The sequence below is a fragment of the Callithrix jacchus genome, chromosome 13 (assembly GCF_049354715.1).
Source record: "Callithrix jacchus isolate 240 chromosome 13, calJac240_pri, whole genome shotgun sequence".
Classification (NCBI taxonomy): domain Eukaryota; kingdom Metazoa; phylum Chordata; class Mammalia; order Primates; family Cebidae; genus Callithrix; species Callithrix jacchus.
Genome location: NC_133514.1, coordinates 12,492,663 through 12,513,332, shown reverse-complemented (window position 1 = coordinate 12,513,332; position 20,670 = coordinate 12,492,663). Strand labels below are relative to the sequence as shown.

Below are 20,670 nucleotides of genomic sequence, written 5' to 3'. Positions count from 1 at the left end.
GGCCGAGACAAGCAGATCACTTGAGATCAGAAGTTTGAGACCAGCCTGGCCAACATGGCAAAACCCCATCTCTACTAAAAATACAAAAATCAGCCAGGCATGATGGCAGGCACCTGTAATCCCAGCTACTAGGGAGCCTGAGGCAGAAGAATTGCTTAAATCCACAGGGCAGAGGTTGCAGTAAGCCGAGATCACTCCACTGTACTCCAGGCCTGGGCGACAGAGCAAGACTCCAACTCAAAAAAAAAAAAAAAGATCCATGCACTTTCATCACAGCCTAACGGGGGCAGGGAGTGGGGAAGTGTGATCATTTCAATATATGCATGAAAAAAGATTCAATAAAATTAAGTCTAGGGCGGTGGCTCACACCTGTAATACCAGCACTTTGGGAGGCCAAGGCAGGTGGATCACCTGAGGTCAGGAGTTCAAGACCAGCGTGGCCAATATGGTGAAACCCCATCTCTATTAAAAGTACAAAAATTAGCTGGACGCAGACGCACGTGCCTGTAATCCCAGCTACTAGGGAGGCTGAGGCAGGAGAACTGCATGAGCCCAGGAGACAGAGGTTGCAGTGAGTCGAGATTGTGCCACTGCACTCCAGCCTGGGTGACAGCAAAACTCTATCTCAAAAAAAAAAAAAAAAACTTTAAAATTAAATATTCATAAGTTTTTTAAAAAAAAACCTCTTAACAACCAAGGAATTAATAAACTCAACAAAGAACATCTGAGAAAAATGTAGAGCACAGACAGCATACTTAATGATATAGACCAAAAATATTACGAATATTTGTTGACGTGTCTGTCAAAGGGTTTATGGAGTACAAAGTCTGCACTAGGAGGAATATGTTCTTGAGATCTAGTGCACAGCACGGTGACTACAGTCAGTAACATAATGTGAATTTCAAACCTGCTGAGTAGATTTTAAATGTCTGCACCACAAAAAAAAGGTAAGTGTGTGAGGTGATGGATATGTTAATTAGCTTGATACAATCATTCCATAATATATACATGATCAAAACACATTGTACTCCATAAACATATATAATTCTCATTTGTCAATTAAAAATCAAATTCTAAAAAAGAGTATTTGTTAATAAGATCAATGGTGATTTTCATTTTATATTTTTGTTTATCCTTATTTTATACCACAAATGTGTGTCCATTTTTGAACTACACAAAATCTTGTGTTTTTTTAAATAAGTAATAAATTATAACGCTTAAAGTTTTCTTTATTTTTCTGAAACAGAGTCTCACTCTATCGCCCAGGCTGGACTGCAGTACCACGATCTCAGCTCACTGCAACCTCCACCTCCTGGGTCCAAGCGGTTTTCCTGCCTCAGCCTCCCGAGTAGCTTGGATTACAGGTATGCACCACCACACCCAGCTAAGTTTTGTATTTTTGGTAGACACGGGGTTTTGCCATGTTGGCCAGGCTAGTCTTGAATTCCTGACCCCAAGTGACCGGACCACCTCGGCCTTCCAAAGTGCTGGGATTACAGGCGTGAACCACCGCGCCCAGCCAATGTTTAGTTTTTTGGTGGTTCTTTGATGCCTGTGAAGAGAGGTGCATACTCCTCAACTTGATATGCAGGCTCCTTTATAATCTATTCTTGACCATGTCTTAGTCAGGCTTCTCCTAATCCTTACCTTAGGCAGGAGTTAATTTACTCTTGTCCATTTATACTATAATAAATTTCAGGCTCTAGAACAGCAAGAATAATGTCTTATGACTTTGGGAGCCTGCAATTCCTAGCACAAGTTCTGGCACGTAAGTAACACTAGGTGAATGAGCAAACTCTGCTAACAAAATGAAGTTGAGCGAGATTAAGGTGACACAGAGGACTCCAAATGTGTTAGCTTCTGTGACTGGAGACAGTGCTAGTAACTAAGAAGGCAGGAGAGGAAGGGAAGAAATGTGGAGCACATTCAGTGAATGACTAGCACAGAAACTGAACCACACTCAATCACCAATACCCATAATAAAGAAAGCAAGTAGAGGAAAGTTCTAGAACCACCCTTCATATCAACAGTAAAAGTAGGGGATAAGGAAATGACTGTTAAATCTAACATCTATAGTACTCTAAGATCAACCACTAAAAATGTCACTTATTACCATGTAACTCTTGATAAAGTAGATGCAGAATATCTGATTTACTACTCACCTAGCATATTTTCTATTATTCACTTCCTTTCATATTGCCTCTTAATGTATCCTCTATTATCTCCTGATTAAAACAAATTACTATATACTAGATGCTGAATTAATATAATTAGTGCTTCAATGAAAAAATGAAGTTTTCTCAAATGGTCTTTGACTGAAATGAGATCACCTTTAGAGTTTTTAATACATTTACTCTGAATTTTCAGAAACCGAAAAAAAAAAAAAACATTTCCCAAAAATTTTCACTGGGGAGATATAGCAGCAGCTTACTGACCGCTTACTGTATGCCAGCAAGTGTCCTAAGACCTCAGGTGTATCATCTCCGTCTGTCTGCACCACAGCCCTCTGAGGTAACCATATCCTATCATTTCCCTCTCCAAGTTCCCACTAGGCTCACAAGTTAGGCCTGGAAAGCCTAAGAAACCTGCGGAATAGGAAACAAGGAGAGGACCTAGATGCAGAGCTATTCAAATTCCAAGCTCTTTGGAATTTGCTGTTAACTACTTTAAGTAATTACTGTAAGTAAGCTGTTAATTACTAACCTATACACAAGACAAACAGAAGAATTACTAAAGACTGCACACATGCAGGTAAGTTCAAAAGATGCCACACAAGCACCTCGGACTAAGCACAAGAACGAACAGATACTAAGTCAGTCAGCTAAGAATTTCTGGGAAGAGTAGGTCTGGGTTGGATCTCAGAAAAGTGATGACCTTCGTACAGGTCAAAGTCCAAAGGAAAAAAAAAAAGTATTCCAGGCAGAACAGAAAAAAATATGAAAGGGTATAATATTAAGTAGGATGTGGGACCCTCTGGCCTCTTTGTTTTGGAACTTTTTTATTTCTTATTTCTTTTGAAACAGGATCTCATCCTGTCACCTAGGCTGGGGTGCAGGGGTTCACTGAAGCCTTAAACTCCTGGGTTTAAGCGATCCTCCTGCCTTGGCCTCCTTTTATTCCATGTTCACTTCTGTGCATCTTACTCTCCGACCACACTGAACTGCTGGATCCTTCTCCAAAGGTGATTAATTTACACCTTTGAGGTGTGGCAGAGGTTGTTTCCTACGCCTGAGTAGTTCTCACCCAACTTCCCAGTGGACAGACTTCCCACTCGGCACGAAAGTTATTAAGGAAATACACTCTGTAGAATCTTCCCTTCTCCTCAGAGCAGTATCAGTCATGGTCTCTTTGCTCTCTAATTTGTAGAAGCCTCCTTCACAAGTTAAAAGCTGATTACAGTGTATTTTAATCACTTGTTTACAAAACTCTCATTCTGTCCACACTGTGAGCGCTTGTATAGTGCCTGCCATATAATGATCACTCAGTAAATGTGTGTTAAGTAAAGTTTGTAGAGAAGCACTGAGCATCAATTCAATCTCGCTGTGAGAACCCTGAAGATTATCATCTTGGTCAAGGGAAACTGACAACAGAGAGGAGCTGAGGGTTCTGTTTGCTCTTGACTGAGAGTCACTAAGATTCCCTGCCTCTAAGATCCTGTTTCCTTGATCACCTTCCTCATCCAGCAAAACTAAGCGTCCTCCTGTTGTCCTCCAAACTTTCTGTGGGCCTCAGCTCATTTGGCTCTTTGACCTTCCTAATACCGTGTTTACATCGACAAGCCACAAACCGTGGTCATTATCTCCATCTCTCTCCACGGTTGCACTTCCTTAAAATCTGAACTCGAAGAAGTCTCAGTGAACGAAGAGATTTCTAGGATACCTCGCACTTCCTCACTGAGCTACAGCTGTACAGTCAAACCAGCGTTTGTGAAGGCCTCCTAAGACTTCTGACACAATTCTCTTTCAAAGTCTGTGCCATGAAATCGAGGGCACTTTTTTTTTTGTTCCTGAGAATCTTTAAAAATTCACTGTCCTTAAGACCAGCTTTCATCTCTCTAATTATGCCTTTCCCTCACCTCACAGCCTGCAAACAAACAACTGAATTCCACCTGAAATGTCCTGGCCTAAAAAAAAAACACTCGAGTCCAGGAGTTCAAGGCTGCAGTAAGCTGTGGTCGTGCCACTGCACTGAAGCCTGTGTGACAGAGTGAGACCCTGTCTCTAAAAACAAAGAAGATTTGCACTTAAGCCTATTTAAGTCTGTTTTCATTCACAATGCTAAAACACTAAAGTCTGAAAGTCGTTTACCCTTTGGGATCAAGGAGGTCTCGAACTTTTTCATTATAAATTTCCATGTAGGACACTTCTACTTTAAAACTCTGCTCTTCATTTTCCTCTTTCTGAGTTCGTTCGAAGAGTCCACTGCAAAGCCTTGGGATTAATCCCGGTTGGTCAGCTGTGCCCATCATGGTATAAGATTTTCCAGATCCTTAAAAAACGAAAATCAGAGTTACCATTGTCTCTTTGAGAAGTGAAATACATAACCCTCTTTCTATTGCTTCTAATAAATTATAAACACTTAGCAAAATACCAAAATGCAGTAAGAAATATACCCAAATATAATGAGAACAAGTACAGAAGCTTTCTTACTGCACATGCGAAAGTGAAAAGCAATTGTCCTTTAGAAAGAAAAATATAACATCTTCATACTTTTAAAAAATACCTAAAACAAGTAAGAAATAGTGAGGTGTGAAAGTTTTCTGAAATAAACTGGAAGAACCATGTAATTAATACTCTCATGCCTGCTCCCAACCAGTGATTGCTGCACAAAAAACACAGGTTATCCCTCTGGACCCCAGGGCAAATTAGCGCACTACCCTTTCACTCTAGTGTGGAAACTAAAGAATACTCTTCTTTTTCTTACATAAAATTATTTTCTCGGCTGGGCGCGGTGGCTCATGCCAGCTCACACCTGTAATCCCAACACTCTGGGAGGCCCAGGTGGGTGGATCACCTGAGTTCAGGAGTTCAAGACCAGCCTGGCCAACATGTTACCCCATCTCTACTAAAAATACAAAACCCTATCTCTACTAAAAATACAAAAAAAATTAGCTGGGCATGGTGGCGGAAGCCTGTAACCCCAGCTACTCAGGAGGCTGAGGCAGGATAATCACTTGAACCTGGGAGGCAGAGGCTGCAGTGAACCGAGATCATGCCACTACACTACAGCCTGGAAGACAGAGCGAGACTATTTAAAAAAAAAAAAATTATTTTCTCCATTGTAAAATACAAAGAAAATTTAGAAAACACAGGAAAATAGAAAAAAACTTACATTACCATAGTCCTACCACCCTAAAACAAATAACTATTGATACTTAAGTATAATTCCCTTTGTTTTTAGCAGCAGTGTTTTTGCAAATATGCTTTTAAACCTACAAGTTGCTGCTTTTTGTCACGTGCTATTTTATTGTTATCATAATATCTAAAGCTAATGTGCCACACTCCGTAAGTCCCAGGACTTTTGTAAAAAGTTTGCACAATGTGAACTCGTTATGACAACCCTACGAGAAGGTCTATGCTCATCAGCCTTTGCAGAAAAGAAGACTGAAGGGCAGAGACGTTAAGTAACTGCCCAGGTCTCTCCGCTGGCCAGCTGCAGGAGCAGGACTGGAGCTGGCGCTGCCTGGCCCAGCTTTCTGCTCTTTCAGCGCGACATAGGAGGCTTCTTGGAAACAAACATCCAATGCATTCTTCTGTGAGAACATTTCCAGTTAGACAAGCTGTATGTGTTACTCTTACAAAAGTAACTAATTTACTTCAAGTAGATTTTCTTTTCTTGACCACAGAGATGCAAAACCCAAAAAGTTTATTAGTTATTACTTTTTGAAATATTAACAAGTACATTCTTTTTGGTATTTTTTCTGCTATGATACTTAAAGCCTTAAAAAGGCACGATGTATGGGCATGGCTCATAGTATGTTCAACAGTCATAGCTCTGTATTTTTTTTAAAAAAAAACAACCCAGCCAGTACCTTGTGAGAAAAATGAGTAAAGATAAAAGATCCCAATCCTAATTTTATTATACCCATTTAAAAACAATGTTATCGACTACTTTCAACATCTACAGTACTTTCTGAAAACAAAAATAACAAGGAGTCATCAATGTTACTCAGTAAAATAAACATGGTTCTATTTTCTCTTTCACTGATGGTTGTTTACGGGATTTCATGTTACTTACCAGTCTGTCCATAGGCAAAGATACATGCATTGTAGCCGTCAAAAGCATTCTGCAGGATATTTTCCCCAAGGCACTTGAAAACAGTATCTTGACCTTACAGAGAGAGAATAACAGATGCTATTTTTAGCCAAAACCACATATGAACAATTCACAAAACAAAAAGAAACAAAAATCTCCAACATGTATAATCAGCTTATTTGTCTTCAAACAAGATTTTTAAATTTGATGAATGCGCCCAAAGGCTTATGCCTCCCAGGTTATTTCTAATTAGCACATGACGGGAAAGTTAGTGCAAAGCTCCCTGTACTACATACTTGAATAAACACTACTAAGAATCCCCTGCAATGCAGAGCCAACGAGCTGCTCACTTTATATTCAATGATTATAAACGTCTGAAATTTATACTTGGGACCCAGGTGTACCTGAATTCAACTAGGTGCCACTCAGCTAATGCTTTTATTTGGTGGGTACCAGAGTTCAAATAATCCAGTATACCAATGCCCTCTCCTTTTCCTCAATGAAAATTTCCAATTACAGGATCTACAATACATACCAGTTAGGCCAGCGAGTTGGAGCCTGGAAATTTCCCTCAGCTTTCAATCACAGACATAAAGAATAGAGTCAAGCTCTCCCCCACAGGCCAAATGAGATATGTCAATAGTCAGTAATCGAATGTGAATCTGACAAGTCACCCTACCTCACTTAGTCTCGATACCATACGGAAGAACTGGATGCCTTTACGTTAAGACAAGGATATTCCAGTAGGTCTCACGTCCTAGTTTTTTTGTTTGTTTGTTTGTTTTACCAGTTAATTTACCATACATGCTCTGATACTGTGCCATCTAAACCAAATGAACCTTAACTACAAAACAGGCATACTACTCATCTTTCTCCTAACAGAAGCCAAAATAGTATGATGCTTAATATTTAAGAGATTGTTTAAAAACAGGTGACAAAAGCAATTGGGAAAAAAGGCAATCAAAGGCTGTCACTGCAGTCCTAAACTTGTGGTGAGATGGGGCTTGAGGCAGTCACCATTTAGAAGAAGAATAAGAGTCACAGACTTCCGGAGCAAAAAGAAAACGGAGAGAGAATATGGTATAGTCTTCTCCATCAGAGAGAAAACGGAAGCTCTGACAGGTGAGGTGATTTACGGAAAGGCGCAGAGGTGGTGAGGAGCCTAGGGTTCCTTTTCTCCTTGGCCAGTGCTCCTCTTCTATCACTATGCCATCCTGCCTCTCCAGCCCAGTCTCAGGCCTCCAGGGCAATCTAAGGGGCGACTGTGTGCTCCGGGCCTCATGTGAGGCCTGGGGCATGTGAGTGTGGAATAATCACTGTGTGAACTAGTCACGTAGTATCACCAACTTATACCAAGAATGGCACACAGTGATCTCCCATTTTCCAACCAACATTAAAAACTCTAATAGCAGACAGGGTGCGATGGCTCACACTTGTAATCCCAGCACTATGGGAGGCCAAGGCAGACAGATCATGAGGTCAGGAGATTGGGATCACCCCAGCTAACATGGTGAAACCCCCTCTCTGCTAAAATACAAAAAAATTAGCTGAGTGTAGTGGCATGCACCTATAGTCCCAGCTACTCAACAGAGGGAGGCAGGAGAATCGCTTCAACCTGGGAGGCTGAGGATGCAGTGAGCCAAGATCATGGCACTGCACTCCAGCCTGGGCAACAAGAGGGAAAACTCCGTCTCAAAAAAAAAACAAAACCAAAACAAACTCTAATAAGACGGGAGGGTGTTGTCTGTAGTTTCTAAAGTTATGCAAAATAGTCCTGCAGTAATCATATATTCCCTACGGTAATTATGTAGATATAGGTTACCATCCACATGTTGCAGTCTTTTATATCGTTGGGGCACTCAGGAAACAATGTGATCTTCTCCTGACCTCCTTTTACCTGCCCAAGGCAAGACTCTCATCTGATTGTAGGTCAAGAGCTTCTCATTCCACAAGGTCCTGCCTCATATCTTGGAGGAAGGAATGCTACACAGAACTGCCAAGAAAAGTCTGAACAGACAGGACTTGCTGTGTTCAGATCATTTGCTTTTTGTCCAATTACACTTCTTTTTTTTTTTTGAGATGGAGTTTTGCTGTTGTTACCCAGGCTGGAGTGCAATGGCGCGATCTCGGCTCACCGCAACCTCCGCCTTCTGGGTTCAAGCAATTCTCCTGCCTCAGCCTCCCGAGTAGCTGGGACTACAGGCACGCACCACCATGCCCAGCTAATTTTTGTACAGTTGACAATCATGCCTATGTAAGGAAGCCTCCATAAAAACTAAAAGGCAGGCAGGGTTCAGAGAGCTTCTGGATTGCTGAACACACAGAGGCCGAAAGGAAGGTGAGAAAACCACACGCCAGGAGGGCACGGGCCACCTCCAGGGGGACAGAAGCTCCTGTACTTGGGACCCTTCCAGACCCCGCCCTCTCTGTCTCTTCATCTGGCTGTTTGTGTCCTTTAAAAATAATTCCTCATGATAAACCAGTAAACATGAGTGTTTCCCTGAGTTCTGTGAGCTGCTCTAGCAAATTAATCAAACCCAAAGAGTGGACTGTGGGAACCCCAATTGAAAGCCAGTCAGTAAGATGTTCTAGAAGCCTGGACCTGTGCTGGTGGGAAGGAGGGCGCAGTCTTGAGGGGACTGAGCCCTCAGTCTGTGGATCTGACGCTGTTCCCAGGTAGACAGCTTCAGAACTGAGTTGGAGGATGCCCAACCAGTGTCTGCTGCTTGGGGTGCAGGGAAAAACCCTCCATATTTTGTCACATTAAGTCATCTTCTATGCCAGTGATTGTTACTGTGGTGTGAGAGCAGAGAAAAACACAGTTTGGGGGGTCTGCCATGTACAGGAAAAAAACTACGGAACACCTTGTAGTTGCCAGGATGATGGATTCTATTACCTGCATACTTTTCTTTGACAGATTCATCCATAGACCAGAAACAATGATCATAAGCAAAAGCCTGTTGAAAGTAAACATAAGTGTGCATTAAGAAAACCTTATTTATCATATCATAACGGATAGAACTGTTCAGAATAGTGAAACAAAACAACTTATTGTCACATGCTAAGAATTAATTATGTCTGTACAGGCTTACAATGACAACTAGACATCCTATACTTGATATGATGCTGTATTTTACATGGAAACATATTCACAACGTTAAGTGACAAGAGGTTACAAAACAAAACGTGTCATAAAATGGCTACTGTACACATACTTGCACCTACAGTCACACACACAGAGTTACAGCTATAAAGCTAATTTTTTTGCAGTGAAATTAGTGATCTTTGTTTTCTTTATGTTTTTATATTTTCTCAGTATTTTTATTTTGTGGTCAAAGAAAAAGACATTTTTTAAATAATAAATTTTAAAGACACTCCCTACAGCATGACCAAAATAGCTTCAAATAGCAGAATGTTTTAATAAATCAAAATATGCCCATTTGCAAGTATAGATTTGAGGGTATAGAAGACTTACTGATGAAAAAAAGTTTATATTAATGAAAAAGTTATAAAAGTCTAGAGTATATTCCATATTTGTACAAAAAACTATATGCATAAAAAGCAGGTAGAGGCCGGGAGCGGTGGCTCAAGCCTGTAATCCCAGCACTTTGGGAGGCCGAGGCGGGTGGATCACAAGGTCAAGAGATCGAGACCATCCTGGTCAACATGGTGAAACCCCGTCTCTACTAAAAATACAAAAACTTAGCTGGGCATGGTGGCGCGTGCCTGTAATCCCAGCTACTCAGGAGGCTGAGGCAGGAGAATTGCCTGAACCCAGGAGGCGGAGGCTGCGGTGAGCCGAGATCGCACCATTGCACTCCAGCCTGGGTAACAAGAGCGAAACTCCGTCTCAAAAAAAAATGTATTTCAGTTGATATTTTGTCACTCTCTCCCACTTTGGGAGTGTGCTGCTATGCTTCCTGATGATGGTTTGTATGCTAGCGTGCAGGAATATCTGAGCAGGGAGTGTCTATTTTATGGTTTCTTTTTTCCTCTCTTGATGACCACCTTTCCATGACTAGTTTATGCTGTCATTTCCAACACTGAAGCCCAGATTTTGGTCTTCTCAAGGCCCAATGTCTCTATCCCTTCCTATTTACACACACATTAGCTCACTGTTGGTGGCCAAATATTGACTTGAAGCCTTCATTCACAGAGAAGCCTCACCCAAATCAGTTTTCAGATGGTGAGCTTGGCTCCAGTCCCCAATCACATACCAGGGCCCCCATCACTCGGCCAGAGTTGAACTTCCAATCACCTCCAGGTGCCTGGCCTGATTCCAAAGTCCAGGAATGTCACTTCAGCCCTTGATTACTGGTGGTCCTTGAAGTTATATATGTTGTTGTGTTTTTCTAATTTTTTGCAGAGATAGAGTCTCACTATGTTCCCCAGAATGTTCTCGAACTCCTGGCTTCAAGCAATCCTCCAGCCTTACTTAGCCTCCCAAGTACTGAGATTACAGCTGTGAGCCACCATGCCCAGCCATTATATGTTGTTTTTGAGTATGATGACATGATTTTAACATGTTCAAATATGTTATCTGTCCCAGCTACTCCGGAGGCTGAGGCAGGAGAATTGCTTGAACCCAGGAGGCGGATGTTGCAGTGAGCTGAGGTTGTGCCACTGTACTCCAGCCTGGCGCCTGGTGACAGAGTGAGACTCCATCTCGAAAATACATATAAATAGGTTATCTGTCCCTGCTATAATTTTGGTGTTGGTCGGAGAATGTCTCTGTGTGAACTCACAAGATTATCTGGACCAGAAGTCTAATGATTAACTTTTTTTAAGAAAGAAAATTAGGTTAAGATGGTAAATTAAGAATGAATACTAATATCCATTGCCTAGCTAAAATTAACTCAAAATAACAGGGGGTAAGGGAAACGAGGAAAATGGGATGGGCGGGGGGCGGAGGGGCGAGAGGAACAAGTTTTTGAAAGCAAGAGTGCTTGCTTGTGCCAGGGTCAGAACTGAGAAACTCCTAAAAAAAATAGTTCCCGTGAAACTGACGGGGGCAAGTGTGGGGCCGACAGGGCTGCGAAGCCAGTTAGCAGTTCTGGGAGGTACCAGGAGGACAACTAAAGGGGCAGGGAGACAACCCTGGCAGCAACTGAGAGGATGACTGGCTCAGCACCTCTGGACAGGTGAGGGTCCGCACACCCCTGTCTCTGTGTCAAACAGCAGGCAGGGGAGACACCTGTTCCCTGGATGGGGTAGTGGAGAGGAAGCGAGGCCAGGGAGTGAAAGCAGATGCCAGGGAGTGACAGGGAGGCCAGGAAGTGACAGCCCCCGAGAGCCCTTGGGCCCAGAAGATGTCATCTGCCTGCAGTGCTGTGTCCCACACTGCTCACCCTCCATGTCTTTCCAAAGCTAAACGTACATCTATCAGCAGTGGTGGCTGACTAAGTCGTTTCCAACCAGAGAGAAGCCAAAGGAGGAAGACGGAAGATGAACCCAAAAGGACCAGGCCTCACACTGTTTGGGAGGAGCTGCCTTGCAAACCCCATGTGCCACCCACGGTGAGAACCATTACAGCAGAGTGAGATTACATACAATGTGGAGGCCAAACCAAGCTTCTCCTACTCTAACTCTCCATGCTTATCTCCGCAATTTTATTTAATGCTGCTCTTAATAATGCTAAGTAGAAACCATCCTGATTCTTTCTCGAAAGCTTAGTTGTCACTTCAAAAGCCCTGTCACTACACATGCAGTAGTCATCCCTCAGTATCCTGAGGGGGACTGCTTCCAGGACCTCCCATGAATACTGAAGTTCAAGGATGTGCAAGTCCCTTATAAAAAATGGTGTGGCACTCAACGTGTAACCCGCACGTGTCCTCCCCATACTTCAAACCGTCTATAGATTACTTAAAACACCTAAGACGATGTAGATGCTAGGCCAATAGCTGTTATACTGTACTGCTTTTTAAATTTTTATTTTTTACTGTTGTATTATTTTTCATTGTTTTTCAAAAACTATTTTCAATCCATGGTTGGTTGAACTCACAGATGTGAAACCCGCAGATAAAGAAGGGTGTCTGTATATTTATCAGAGATAGGCTCTAAATGACACTCTCCTGTCCATTATTATTGGTTTTTTTTTTTTTTGCTTGTCTTTCTTTTAGGGATTTCTTTAACAATGACATTTCTTATTCCCAGTTTGAGTTGAGAGACTATCACCAAAGTAACCATAACCGAGCTAAGCCTGTGTGCTCAACACTGTTCAAAGGAACCTAAGGAACAAAGACGGTCAGCACCTCGCAGCTAGCAGGTGGGCGAGCTGGGATTCCAGCCACATCTGGCCCTAAGCTCCCTCCTCTGCACCACTACCCTAACTAGCTCCATTCCCCACTATGAAAGTGCCACAGCCTGGCACAAAGTTGGCGACTAATAAACACTCACTTCTTCTTTACTACAGCACTAAATGGTCCTCTTCAAGGTTTAGCAATTTTATAAATTATTATAGGTATCTTCCAGGCAAAGATCTCATAAAGCAGACAAGTATACACTGTAATGAATTCAAATAACATAGAAGCATAAAGGAAAGATCAAGGTCTCTCTATTCCACAAGTACCTCCCCAGAGGTACCACCGTGGTGTTTAATCTTCCGCGTGTTTCAGTCAGCCAGCATTTTCTCTAATCATGCAGCTGCATCAAATAAAAGATGAACAATTTGTAAATCAACAGGCAATGGTTCCTTTATATCTTCACTGCAACCTCCAGCCTCTGCACCAAAAAAATTTAAAAAAAAAAAAACAGCCGAGCGCGGTGGCCCAGGCCTGTAATCCCAGCACTTCAGGAGGCCGAGGCAGACGGATCATTTGAGATCAGGAGTTAAAGACCATGGCCAACATGGTGAAGCCCTGTCTCTACCAAAATACAAAAACTAGCCAGGCGTGGTGGCAGGTCCCTGTAATCCCAGGTACTCAGGAGGCTGAGGCAGGAAAATCGCTTGAACCCGGGAGGCAGAGGTTTCAGTGAGCTGAGATCATGCCACTGCACTCCAGCCTGGGCAACAGAGTAAGACTCTCTCTCAAAAAAATAAATAAATAAAAATGAGAAACAAAAATAATCCAGCACCTTTTCAGTAGAAAAGATGAGGGAAAGTTTACATATAAAAAGAAACCAGTGCACTATTTGACTTTTTAAAAATAACATTTTATATTGACAGAATGACTTTTTTTTTTTTTTTGGTCATTCAGTTCCTGTGGTCTAGGGGTTAGGGGAAAAAAATTAATAAATGATTCTAAAAAGTCAGAGACCTGGCTGGGCACAGTGGCTCATGCTTATAATCCCAGCACTTTGGGAGGCCCAGGTGGGTGGATCATGAGGCCAAGAGATCAAGACCATCCTGGTCAACATGGTGAAACATTGTCCCTACTAAAAGTACAAAAATTAGCTGGGCATGGTGGCGCGTGCCTGTAGTCCCAGCTACTGGAGGATGAGGCAGGAGAATTGCTCGAACCCAGGAAGCAGAGGTTGCAGTGAGCCGAGATCATGCCACTGCACTCCAGCCTGGGTAATGAGCAAAACTCCATCTCAATTAAAAAAAAAAAAAAAAAAAGTCAGAGACCCAAACAGCCATGTCTATAATAAACATTTTAGCAATAATAATAGAGAACTGAATTAAATTCAGCCACGGACTCTAAAAGAAAAAATCCCAAGAATGGAGATAAAAATCTACATTTCCTGGGCGTTCCAAGTGACTTCACGGTCAGTTAAGAAACACAGTCTAAGTGTCCACTTCAGCAACGCTCCACATTCCCCAAGAAACAGAGGTGAAAAGGTACGTTCCCTTGAGGTGGCTGTGGCCGCGAAGGTTTCTGTTGGCTGGGAATGCACCCCCAGCTGTCTCAGAGCCATGAGGATGAGTCGGCTTTGACCTCGGTTTGGAACTACCAGTCTTGAGCCAATCTATGGAGGCGGCTTGAAGCCGCCCAGGTTTCTCTTGGCCGGGAATGCATCCCTAGCTGTCTTGGGAGCCGGGAGGATGAGTCGGCTTTGACCACAGTTTGGAACTACCAGTCTTGAGCCAATCTATGGCACAAAAGGAATCTGTGTTGTAGCTGCTAGACCAGCCAGAGTTGGTCAAAGTACAAATACAGCTTTTCCACAAATCTCCAGCCCTTTCCAGGCCCAGAAATGGCTTCAGATTTGTGAGCAGGCTGACAGCTTGCATTACTTGTGTAACATGATAGAAAGTATTTTCCTTGTTGAGAGGAAAACTTCTAAGAGTTCAAAAATAAGCACATACGATCTTCGCAGGCATCGTATAACAAACCAAGTCTCTTACCTTTGGCTGGCCCCTGAGCTCCCAAGAGATGTCATCAGTAACGTGAAAGAAAAGTTAAAAAAAAAAAAAAGTTAGTTTAGAAGACTCTTTCTGAAGGGTAAAATAATAAACACTGTAAATTCACAGTAAGGATATAAAATACCACCTCTGAAGCCACGTAGTAACTTAGAGGATAAACAAACGTCTATTAGCTAGTAAGACGGTCTGCTAATCACAGACAACTACCTCGTGTCTGTACACTACCGGGAGGACTGAACACTGGACAATCGGAACAGACCTACTATTTCTGCCTTACAGATTGTGCTTTTATCTTTGTGTATGTCTTACAAATATATCTTTTTTAGCCTTTTATTTTTTTATCATCTGGTTTCCGTTCCAAGCACTTTTCTCTGCTTTGAAAAAGCAACAGCTTACTCTCTTATCTGAACGGGCTCTACTACAAAACAATGAATGCTATTCTATCTGGCTGAGGGAAAAAGTCTAAATTAAAGAAACCAGTCATTTCTTGCCAGTGAGTTAATACAGCTGAGTATCCCTCATCCAAAATGCTTGAAGTGTTTCGGGCTTCCTATTTTTTCCAGATGTGGGAATACTTGCATTATGCTTAATGGCTGAGCATCCCAAATCCGAAAATCCAAATTCCAAAATGCTCCAATGAGCATTTTGTTGGAGTGTCACGTGGGTACTCAAAAAGTTCCAAAATCTGGAGCATTTTGAATTTTCTATGTGGGATGCTCAGCCTGTACTTCCTGAATTACTCGCTACTTATTCCTCTCTGCACACACAAGCACTTCTAGCCTCCCGCCTTCCTCCCACTGAAATTGCCATTCACTGACATCTCCCTCAGGGGACAGGAAAACAACTCAGGGCATCAGCCAGTGGAACCCCGAGATAGTTTCAAACTTAGAGAAAAGTGGTAAAAAGTACAAAGAACACCCATAGACCTTTCCCCCAATTCACTAATTGTTAACACTGCCCTGACTGCTTTTCTCTTTCTCCTTCCCTCTCCCCCAGGCCCCAGGATTTATATGGATAAATACACACACACACATATATACTCTTTTTGCTGAACCATTTGAAGGTAACTTGAAGACATGCCTCTGTAACAATTGTGGTGTCCCAGAGAGAGAATACAAACATGGGTTTGTGGTTTCTGTTTGTGGTTGGACCAGTGAAGCCCCTTCCTCATCCCTCTTTTCTGCTTATCACTAGAGAGAGAAACTAAAAACCTTGGCTTCGGGCTGCTAAAAGCCTAAAACAGAACAGAACACCACCCCAACAAACTGAGGGAGGTGAGACAAGCTTTTCTAAACTTCCTAACAACGACCATGTTCACTTACTTAATGACAGGGCGATACTGAAATCAGACCATTTAAGAATAAAGGGAAGTACTTTTGAAACCGGAATAAAATAGGAACAATAATAACTGGCCCTCCTCAGAGGATCAAAACTGCAATCATCAGGGCCCGAAACCTGAAAGAAAACTGTGCACGAAAACGTTTTCTTCCAATTGTCTTCGACCACCCCTTTGTCTCTGTCTCTCAAGACTTTCTTCTGAAAGAAATTTAATACTTACTTGTATCAGATGATTTTAGACAAGAACATTAAAACACCACCAAAAGTCTAGCAAATGAGTGACACCCATCTAACAGATTTGAGAGTAATATCCAACGTGGTGACTACATAAAAGAAAATAATTTCTCTGGAGTAAGAAAGTAAGACATGCGGAAGAACTTCCTGACAAAAATACGTCTGAAATGCGTATACGATGCTGGCAGAAATGTAAATTAGTACAACCTCTCTGGGAAATAGTGTAGACATTTCTTTTGTGAGACAAAGGTTTCACTCTTGGCACCCAAGCTGGAGTGCTGTGACAGGATCTCAGCTCACTGCAATCTCCATCTCCCGGGTTCAAGCGATTCTCCAGCCTCAGCCTCCCGAGTCGCTGGCATTACAGGCAACACCACACCCGGCTAATTTTTTGCAGCCTTAATAGAGAAGGAGTTTCATCATGTTGGCCAGGCTGGTCTCAGACTCTAGACCTTAGTGATCTGCCCGACTCGGCCTCCCACAACGCTGGGATTACAGGCATGAGCCACTGTGCCTGGCCAGAGATTTCTTAAGAAACTAAAAGTAGATTGACCATTCGATCCAGCAGTCCCACTACTGGTAGGTACCCAAAGGAAAAGACGTCATTATGTGAAAAAGACATATGCATACGTACGCTTATTGTAGCACAATTCCCAACTGCAAGGACGTGGAACCAACCTAAGTGCCCACTGACCAGTAAGTGGATAAAGAAAAAGTGGTGTATATATATATATGCCATGGAATACTACTCAGTTGTAAAAGGAATGAAATCATGTCTTTTGCACTCTTGGATGGAGGTGGACGTTGTAACTCAGGAATGGAAAACCAAATATTTCATGTTCTTAGTAATATGTGGGAGTTAAGCTATGAGCATACAGAGGCATACAGAGTGATATAATGGACTTCGGAGACTCAGAAGATGGGGAGCGGCGGCGTGGGGGGAAGGATAAAAAGACTACATATTGGGTACAATGTACACTACTTAGGTGAGGGATATACTAAAATCTCAGAAGTTCCCACTACATAACTCATCCACGTAACTAAAAATCACTTGTACCCCAAAAGCTATTAAAATAAAAATAAATGTTTTAAAAGATAGAAACAAGCTTTTGAAAATAAAGAAAAAAATATATCTGAAATACTGAAGAGGTTTCTGACATGCTAGCATCTTTTTATGGTCTTTATAACCAAAGCAGATTCTCATCAATTGCAGATGGCTTTGTTAAAAACCTAGAGGGAGGTAAGAAGAGAATGCAACGTGGATCAAAGGCCCCACTTCAGGCCAGGTGCACTGCATGCTACATCTCTCCTTTCTCACAGGAACTTTGCAAGATACTATTAGGACTCCAGTTTTAGACATGCAAAAAATACGGCTCAGAAAAGTCAACCCTCATACTACAGGTTGAACATCCCTGATCTGAACATCCAAAATCTGAAATGCTCCAAAATTGGAAACATTTTGAGCAGCAACATGATGCTCGTTGTATAAGTACAATGCAAATATCCCAAAATCCAAAAAAAATCCAAATCCAAAACATTTTCCAAGCATTTTGGATAAGGGATACTCAACCTGTGTTAAGCAGGATGGATCTGGGATTGAAAGCTAGGTCTTCTGACTCCCAAAGTCTACGCTCTTGCCCACACTGATCAAAACACTCTCAACTTTATCTGAGTCACACATTAGCCACTTGTCCTGCTAACAGAAACATTTCCCGATATATTAATTTCTCCCATTCTAATGATTATCTAATAAAAGGTTAGCACTTGGTGCTTATGCCAGAGTACATTTACTTTTCACTGTATTTATAGAAACTCCAAAGTGTCTTTTGTGAGGGGAAAATATTTCAAGATATTTCAAGTTTAAATAAAACGTTTTTATAAAAAAAGTATCAACTCTTCCTAAGAGACCAACAAGTATGAAATTCACTAACATGACACACAGCAGAAGAATCCATGGAACTAACCTTTTCACATCATCATAATAAAAACAGAAACAAACCAGTAAATTAATTACAGAGCTAAGTTTGCAGCTAGGGAGTCTGGTGGCTATGACAGTAAAGCTCAAATAACCTGCACAGGCATGGGACACCCAAAGATGTAATTACAGCCCTGTACAAAAATAAGTAAATTAATTAAACAAAACCTTGTCAGAGTGTAGCTGGAATTCAATACAGCCATGTCTCACTCATCCCAAGGTCCCTTCATTAGAAACCTCAACTATCCAGATCACCGTGGAGATTCAGGAAGCAAAACCAGTTGCTGACCAATCCAGAGAAATGTCTCAAAGTACAAGCACTAAAGCTGTAATTTCCCAGCTGAGTATAATTATTTTTGTTGTTGTTGTTGTTGCTTAACTTCATTTTGAAATACTTTCAGACTCAGAAAAAGCTCCAAGTATGGTGTCAACAAATTCCTGTACACCCTTCTCCAAGCTTCGTTCCCCAAATGTTTCTTAGATCGCTACAGCTACAATGGCCAAAACCAGGAAATTAACCATCAACACAGTTTATTAAACAACCTACAGCCGACCTCCTCCAAATTTTGCCAACTCCCCCCATTAATGTCCTTTTTTTGGTCCAAGACCTTGTGTTACAGATACTTGTCACGTCTCCTCCAACCTGGCACAGTTTGTCTCTCATGACCCTGGCACTTGAAGTGGACTGGCCATTTATTTTTTAGAATGTCCCTCAATCTGGGTTTGCCTCATGCTTCCTCCTGACTAAATCCAGACTGTGCATTTGGCAAGCCTACCACAGAAGTGACAACACTGCGCCCTCCCTGGGGCATCTACCAGGAAGCATATGATGAGCAGGTTCCATTACGGATCATGTTAATTCTGATCACTTGGTCAAGGCCGTCTATGAGGTTTCCCACGGAAAAATTACTATTTTTCCCTTTGTAACTAATAAGAATCATTGGGGGATAAACTTTGAGACTATGTAAACACTGTTTCTCATTACACTTTCGCCCACGAATTTTAGCACCCATTTACAATTCCTGCCTGCAACAATTGCTACCTTCCAAATGGTGGCTGTTGAGTTACTGGAGACCTGCCCAGCCCAGGTGGATCACCACGGAGGAATGTGCTTTTACGGAATAAGGCAGCTTGGGAAACAACAAATGATATGGTTGTATATCTGGGATAAAAACAGTTATCTATGAATAAACTATCCTCTTCCTCCTTTTTACTGATCTAGCTTGGGGGCTCCTGCTCACTTCTCATTTAAATAACAAATCACATCATACAAATAAATCAAATTATATTTGTAATCTCTAGAATCCCAAAATATGAAGAAATTTTATAAACTGATCACCTCTGAAAATGTTTTAATACTTCTCTCCATGACACAAAAAAAATTCATATTGAGTCCAAAAATAAACCACACAGTAGTAAAACATAAAACACTGTCAACAGAATGCAAAGTTACAGATCAATTACTCTTGTCAACAACGAAAATCAAATATTTAATCCAAATCCCATCACCTCTTTTAATTCTAAAGCTTTGAGTTGCTGAAATCTTCACAGTTAAAATATTTGGAATCTCTGTTTCAACAAGTCCCCACCCCAAACCCCTGTATAACGGGTGTATACATCACAAAGAGCTTATTCTAATCCAGCCATACTACGTCATGATATTGTTGCCTTTTTGAACTTAGCTGGCAGTACCAGCAACCAAACAACAATCTGTGTGATGAGCATGAGTTTTCTCTTTGTCACTCCTCCCGCAATGTACTTTCCACATACGGAATGAAGCCAAGCTGACTTGGAATTTATAAAGTGACTACATTCACAACGGGAACTTCTCAATGTTTGCTTACTCCAGCCAACTCTCTGTAAGAAGTACAAGTATCACAAAAGGCCCTGTTCATTGTGTCCTCAATATCTAGAATTTTCCGCCCAATTCTGAAGGATAAATTCTAACAGCAACATTGATAAAGCCGAGTATGACTGGAGAATAACAGCATTCAGGAGGTGGAGGGGTTTGAACTCTCTACCAGCGAAAGAAGTGGCCATGCCTCAAGCTAGAGTGGGCAAAATGAGAGGAAGACAGGCTGTCCACCTTCCCAGCTGAGGGGACTCACACCTGGCAGGGAGCTGACTTGTTTTAGGTCACATCCAGGGCTGTATTCAGTAAGATCTATTGGAGAAAGTTACCAGAAGTGGGTTATCTCTTTATTTTGTTGTTACTGTTTTGAGATGAAATCTTGCTCTGTTGCCCAGGCTGGAGTGCAGTGGCAAAATCTTGGCTCACAGCAACCTCCGCCTCCAGGATTCAAGCGATTCTCCTGCCTCAGCTTCCAGAGTAGCTGGGACTACAGGGACCCACCACCATGCCCAATTAATTTTTGTATTTTTAGAGACAGAGTTTCATCATGTTGGCCAGGCTATCTTGAGTGCCCAACCTCAGGCGATCTGCCTACCTCAGCCTCCCAAAGTGCTGGCATCACAGAAAGTGAGTTATTTCTTTAGTATAAGAATAATTAATACTGCTTCAAGAGACAGACAGTTCCCCCAGCAGTGGAATGCCTAAGGGGAG

The 20,670-nt window shown here is 41.9% G+C and overlaps 1 protein-coding gene across 8 annotated transcripts in view; it reads right to left on the bottom strand.

The window, feature by feature from the left end:
- KIF13B (kinesin family member 13B) overlaps positions 1-20,670 on the bottom strand; it is a 197,621-nt gene that overhangs the window by 119,796 nt on the left and 57,155 nt on the right. For 3 of the 8 annotated variants that reach the window (XR_013525465.1, XM_017963648.4, XM_008979053.5), the window contains exons 3-6: positions 14,543-14,555; positions 9,152-9,212; positions 6,238-6,330; positions 4,308-4,488 (exon numbers count right to left, since the gene is read on the bottom strand). Coding sequence is in view for 7 of the 8 variants with exons in the window: in XM_017963648.4 (XP_017819137.4) it covers positions 4,308-4,488; positions 6,238-6,330; positions 9,152-9,212; positions 14,543-14,555 (348 nt within the window). In the remaining variant the exon portion in view is untranslated. Of the gene's footprint in view, positions 1-4,307; positions 4,489-6,237; positions 6,331-9,151; positions 9,213-14,542; positions 14,561-20,670 lie in introns of all 8 variants that reach the window. The other 5 variants (XM_078347109.1, XM_078347111.1, XM_035269625.3 and 2 more) reach the window with 3 other exon arrangements.